Consider the following 6,153-nt stretch of genomic DNA (forward strand, 5'->3'; position numbering starts at 1 on the left):
GAAACGAAAGATATCAATTTGCATTTGAAATTTTGAAGCCTGAAGCAATAGTACACTAGGCAATTGACAAAGAAAAGAACTAACCACAGGAATAAGCATGTGCAAAACAACCATGAACGTATTGCAACTCAAAAGATGGTTGCCACATATGGTTAAAAACTCACAGAAAAGTCTGTTTATTGCCTCTGGCACCATGTGTTAAAGAAAATAATAGCAAGTTTCAGGCAGCAAGACTAAGATACAAAAGCATTCGGGAAACAAATTATTGACCAGAAACACCTTTGAGGCACACTGACCCTGCAAAAATAAAGAAAAGGAAGGAGTTAAATTTAGACGAAATATATGTGAACGTAGTCTATCGTACAATTTCATGCATAAGTTATATGAAAGATTCACAACCTGCATGAACAATTATGATGTCTAAAACTAAAGGCATAGATCCTGAGTTTTACGGCCCAGGAGAGGTTGTCACAATACATTGAGTCGACCCAACTAAAAAGTAGGATAAGTTGGACAAGGATTGGTCAATACAGGCCAAGAATCTATCTGATTTGTAGTTATTTGCACAAGAATGAAATGAAAGGAGGTTTAAAATCTGGCAAGGTAAGCCATGCTACGAGCGTATAACACGGACACTTTGTTTCCCTTAAACATCCTTTAGATACTTCTTATCGTACTCTTTTAATCCAGAAATAACAAAACTTCATTCTTAGGAAATAAAATGGACTTACTAGTACAGTATGAGGATATATTTTTCCGCAGGTTCTTATTACGGAAATTAGGCATATCCTAAGACAAGGTACTTTCAACAGGCAACAACTACAAGAATTCATTAAGAGCACTAAATGTCCTAATTTGTGGGGGAAAAGTGAGTACAGACGAACTCAAAACTGCAAGGCTAGGCCTCATGGGTGAATAATACTCGCATGCACCACATACACCATTCATTAAGTTCAGAAAAAATAAAAAAAGAAAAAGAAAAATGTCACTACTTAGTGTTTATATGTTCCATAGAAAAGCACAATCATTCAAAAGTTACATGTGCTTGTCTCCTTTTTCTTTGACCTTTTAAGCACCGAACATGCAGAGAGATTAAACTGAGTTTAGCATATAAGCAATAAAAAACAAAAATTTTGAAAACACACATCGCTTTTAAAGTTAGTCTCGATGGCACCAAAATTCAAGAAGTTAGACCCCAAGCCTGTGAGTTTTGTAACATGGGTCATTTTATGAGATGTAAATCTGCCTGCTTTCCACTTGAGAAGTCATATTCACGGTCAGATAAACACAGCAGAATTTCCTTATTAAGAAACTAAAGATAGTCGACCATGAATGCAGCTAAAACAGTTTCTATGAGCACAGAGAACAAAAATACCTAGGTAAAATGGATTTGGTGAATTGTAATATAGACAAAGGATGAAAAAGAAGATGATAGGTCCTTGTTTAATCCAAATGGTTGCTTAGAGCGGGGTATAATAACACATTATTTGACTGGTATCTTCTCTCCAAATCATAAAGTCCCTTTTCTCCAAATAAAAAGACGCACGTAATATAGACGCACGGAAGTTTTCACGAGAAAAAATTTCTACGTATATATCGTGTGCTGAATGCTATCGTAGAATTAAAAGATCCAGCGGGAAACAATCTTTATCGCATATTACAAATATTAATCACAACACACACAAATGATCATTTGAGCAAAGCTAAATACAGCATGAAAATAACAATTGACTTGATTTACAGATGATGACAATGTAAATAGGAAACATATTCCACAGATATGATGAAATTCGATGATTCGGGACACAAATACTCATTTCATGCACGAATTGAACCCTAATCGATCACAATCCAAGAAAACCTAAACACGACTTGGCCTATAAAATCCTAATCACTCAAAGAAATGCTGAGAGAAATACTACAGAGTGGAATCCATACCTCAAAACATGGGGAATTCAATCAGTGGCCACCATGCTCTTTGGCGTGTTGCTGATGTTCAAGGTGGCGCCGTTCCTCAGGGAGCGCAAGGAGGTAGGATAAGATCATACCGCCATAGCAGACATGGAGAAGAGGGTCAATCGAGCTGGTCTGAATGTACTTGGCGTTGTAGTTGTCGAGACCTCTCTGCACTGCCTTCTTCACAGAGTCAATGGTGAGCATCGGCTTCACGTAGCCAGGCAGCTCCTTAACCTTCAAGCCCCTGATTTCCGAGAAGAATTGCCTCATTGCCATCTTGCCCCGATTTGCAGAGAAAAAAACCAAACCCTAATCCTAGAACAAGCGATCGGGATCGAAACTTGAGAAGAATCGTTCGAACAGGCGAGAGAGGTCGATTGCGCGAAATGAAATTCTACAGCAATAGAATTTGTTTACATCCGAATGAATGGTAATTCAATCGTGACCGTTCAGTAATTTGGCCTCACTTGTCAATTGAACGTTCCAGATTACGACAAATGTTCGTTCACGATTGGCTTCAGCCTCCTTGTTTGGACTAATTTTGATCGTCCACGTCTGCCTTGACTTCTGGTCAATTACATTAGGTCAAGAATTAAATTATTCAACTATATAAAATTAAGTCTTCATTATATAAAAGCATCCATAAAATAATTTATTTTAAAATATCATAAAATAAAATAAAAGTTAAATATTTTAATTTAAAACGTATAACAAATATTATTTAATGTTTTTAATTCTAAAAAAAAAAAACTCAAATGGGTAATTGCCAAAAAAATAATTAAAAAAATAGAAGAAATGAAATGAAAATAGGCATTTCTAATTTTGAGAAATTAATAAATCAAATTTCTATTTTAATTATCATTATACTCACGGAATAAACACACACCGTCAATATTTTTGGCGCAATTTACGACATTTTAAATTAATTATTTTTTATTTTTTTTTAGATAATTCTATAAAAATACATGTATATATTGCGGATAAATTATTCCGAAAAAGAATTTCTTTATCGAGATTAATCCTCGATTCTGAAAGTTCTTTCGCACACCCAGAGCTTAAAGGTGAGGGAGCTCCTCTTCAATTTATAGCGTTCAAATTTCATCTGGTTTCTTCGCATGGCCCGAATTCTATCTTTATCGCAATCTTTCATCTCCGCCAAGTTGCAATCTGCGCCTTCGAAATTATCGCTGTTGATTCCGTCTTCCTTTGTCCTCGGTCATCGGAACCGATCTACACGTTCCGGCAAGGTCAAGTTTATCGAAATTGACCTCGAATCGTCCTCTTTCGGGGCTGATTCAGAGGTTCTTGCTATTAGGAAGCTGGATGACTTTGTACAGAAGATTATCGTTGAGCGATCGACTCCGGATTGGCTTCCGTTTGTTCCCGGTTCCTCATTTTGGGTTCCTCCTCGCCGTAACAAACCACGCAAGGTGGTCGACCTGTTCGATAAATTGGTTGAACCGCTCACCAAAGAGGAGTCTCCTTCCCTTGCTAACGCCCGTGGTTGGCCCTGCTTGGATTTCTTCGCCAAAGGTATATGTGTGTGTATATATATATATTATTCTTTTTGTTTTTGTTCCCCGATCGCGTTGAGTTATTCGATAGATATGTCTTTAGTGGTTGATTAATGTGGGGAGGGATGATTGAAAGCGGTGATTTTTCGGCCTTATTAGTCTTGTCGTTTGTACTACAACTGTAGGTGAACCGACTTAAGATGAATTTGTGTTATTCGCTATTAATTCAGAGTGATAGAATTGCCGTATTTTTTCTGAATTGGAGTGGTAAATCAACCATATTTTTCTATATAAAACACTACTGCGTCGTTGGTGCATATGAATTGGGACGGTACTTCTGATAGCTTTATGTGATTACTTTGGCTGATCTAATTCTTACTGTCTTGACATTTTAGCCGAATCTTAATTCAGAATTATAATCTGCAGTTTACCCCAAAAAATGGTTTGAGTATATGTGAAAAATTTGATGTAATATCTTACTGTCTCAACATTTTAGCTGAATCTTAATTCAGAATTACAATCTGCAGTTGCACTCAGGATGTAAAACATGTGAGGGAATACTGTAAGATATGTTTATGGCTTATATCAACTCGTTACTAGTAACGTGATTTTGTAGTTTCAAGTTATGAAGAACAACTTGAAATCCCAGATGACTGAGAGTAGTGGTTTTGATAAAGATTGCAATTCACCAAGCATCACTAAATTACAGAAAATAAGAAACCCCTGGACATATCCTCTATCCCCCAACTTCTTGAGCTGGTCGAGATATGGGCATATAGTCACAATGATGATTATGTGCATTGACATAGTTATTTGATTTAGCTTTGACCATTTCATGGTTGTTCTGGCCCAATATGCAAAATTTTTGTAGTGAAACTAAGAGAGTTCGATAAGGTGTAGGATAAAGTTCCTTTCTTCTAGCTATCATGCCTTGTGAAAGCAGAAGTATAGATGTTTTATATATATATAAATGCACAGCATTGTTTCTATCATTTTTCAATTTGTGCGATCCTTGCACAGGGCCATGATTATCTTCATATTCTCCTAATTTTTTACCACATGTCCCCGAAGGAACTATGCATTCAGTATTGTTGCGTAACTTACAAATACTGGACATGATTTGAGCTTGAAAATCTCAGCTCTAATTTGTTAAATATAATGATCAGCGTAACGATATGTTCGATTAAATGAATCCATGTCATAGTTTTTACTTTTCAACAGGAGATTCTGTTGGCTACCAGTTTATGATCTTGAATAATAGTATTCCCAGCTTCCCAATCTATAGGTTGAATAAACATATTCCATTTTTTGTAATTGTTTAGTTTGTTAACTTCTTTAAATTTGGCTCCTTTTATCTCGCGCTTTAATTTTTTTCTACTGTCCCCTTGTATTCCTTCATCTTATCCCAATGAATGTTTGATTCTTTGTTAAAAAAAGGTGTTTTCCAGCTACAAGCCTCATGCAATGATTCCAGTGATGAAGTCCAGTAGTTCACAATGAAGCATGCAGAGGGATTTATGCTTATCACCCATTTGGTGATGGGGATAGGAGTCAAAATATTGGCATCCCCGTTTCAGCAGTTAAATTGATTAAAATTTTGTCTTAAAAACTGAGCTTATTTGTATTTTTTTGTTAATTTCTGTACGAAACTGCCTATTTTTTGTACTAATCATATTCATGGAATGATGACATTTTTACATGAATGCAGAGTCCATCTCTGGAGCAACTCGATTAGTTCCGGTAGACAGTGAATTGGAAACTTCAAATGAGTTGGAGTTAGAGATTGAGGTGAAGACGCCAACAAGTACAGATAACTCAAACCAGCCCGAGGATTGAGATAGATGAACCTCATACCTCATCCACCAATGCAGTTGGGTCGGTAAACTCGGCCTTATTAACCAAGTCCAGCTTGTCGAAGTATCTGATATACTAATGTGCAACAGTACTGCTCTTAATTTACATGGTTCATCTGTGTGCGTGTGCAGGGTCATTAGATGGTTGTTGGAGATGCGAGAGACCGAGTAGAGTGGAAAGTGATGGTGACGAGAGGTCGATACCTTACAGATGGTTCTAGTTTGACTGCTGTGGAATTCACTTCCATTTGCTTAGTCCCGACTGCCCTGTCTATTTGAAGCCCACTTTACACTCCCTCCCTAAACTAGTGGTTGTTTATGTTTCGTTGTTTTTGGACTGATTACTTTAGGAGCTCCAAATTCACCAGCTTGTTATTTAAATGAAGTGAATTCTCAGGATCTTGTCGTCCCCTCCCAACTCTATCTATGCACAGACACAATAAGAACTCTTCCTTACGTATGTATAAAGTAACTGATAAAATGTTGTCCATTTCAAGTGCCAGAAGATTAATCTCAGTTCGTAGTTGCAATATCTTCCAGACTGCTTGAAACTTTTGTGCTATTTGTATACGAAGTTCTCTTTATGGGGTTATGCGTAGCAAACATTGATGATTTGCCTCTCTTCTCATCTGTTCTACGGAAGGAAGGATGTATGATCTGTTAGGAACTGCAGCCACAATGCCTTGATAGTTTGGTCGAATGGCATTACTCCAAAAAAAAAGGCTTGTGTTTCATTTGGGCTTAGTATCGCATTTTTGGGCCTCACGTTGGGCCTCAAGTTGGAGAAGAGATGTTTAGGGATTAATGGGCTAACTTGAAAATTAATTAAG

General features: G+C 36.9%; 2 protein-coding genes across 4 annotated transcripts; one reads left to right on the plus strand and one right to left on the minus strand.

Annotated features, from left to right (window-relative positions):
- Positions 1-2,355, minus strand: LOC111441149. Its single transcript, XM_023078094.1, has 2 exons — positions 1,939-2,355; positions 1-297 (listed from the first exon to the last, which is right to left on the minus strand). Exon 1 carries the CDS (start codon positions 2,230-2,232, stop codon positions 1,960-1,962), a length of 273 nt encoding a protein of 90 aa, XP_022933862.1. The 5' UTR covers positions 2,233-2,355; the 3' UTR covers positions 1-297; positions 1,939-1,959.
- Positions 2,356-2,946: 591 nt separating this feature from the next.
- LOC111438888 lies at positions 2,947-5,855 on the plus strand. Of its 3 annotated transcripts, none has more exons than XM_023076725.1 (3): positions 2,948-3,489; positions 5,179-5,349; positions 5,456-5,855. In XM_023076725.1, the coding sequence occupies exons 1-2, from the start codon at positions 3,072-3,074 to the stop codon at positions 5,304-5,306; spliced, it is 546 nt and encodes a 181-aa protein (XP_022932493.1). In that variant the 5' UTR covers positions 2,948-3,071; the 3' UTR covers positions 5,307-5,349; positions 5,456-5,855. The 3 variants fall into 3 exon arrangements, with proteins under 3 accessions (XP_022932500.1, XP_022932493.1, XP_022932487.1); XM_023076719.1 differs by having other exon boundaries at positions 2,949-3,489; positions 5,179-5,345; XM_023076732.1 differs by lacking the exons at positions 5,179-5,349; positions 5,456-5,855 and adding an exon at positions 4,908-5,057 and having other exon boundaries at positions 2,947-3,489.
- The last annotated feature ends 298 nt before the right edge of the window (positions 5,856-6,153 follow it).

The sequence above is a fragment of the Cucurbita moschata genome, unplaced genomic scaffold (assembly GCF_002738365.1).
Source record: "Cucurbita moschata cultivar Rifu unplaced genomic scaffold, Cmos_1.0 Cmo_Scf00003, whole genome shotgun sequence".
NCBI classification, from domain to species: domain Eukaryota; kingdom Viridiplantae; phylum Streptophyta; class Magnoliopsida; order Cucurbitales; family Cucurbitaceae; genus Cucurbita; species Cucurbita moschata.

What these genes read in the sequence shown, in the direction of transcription:
- LOC111441149 (XM_023078094.1), bottom strand. Translation starts at nt 2,232, where the DNA reads ATGGCAATGAGGCAATTCTTCTCGGAAATCAGGGGCTTGAAGGTTAAG.
- LOC111438888 (XM_023076725.1), top strand. Translation starts at nt 3,072, where the DNA reads ATGGCCCGAATTCTATCTTTATCGCAATCTTTCATCTCCGCCAAGTTG. An exon ending in CTTGGATTTCTTCGCCAAAG is followed by an intron (nt 3,490 to 5,178) that starts GTATATGTGTGT and finishes ACATGAATGCAG; the next exon opens with AGTCCATCTCTGGAGCAACT.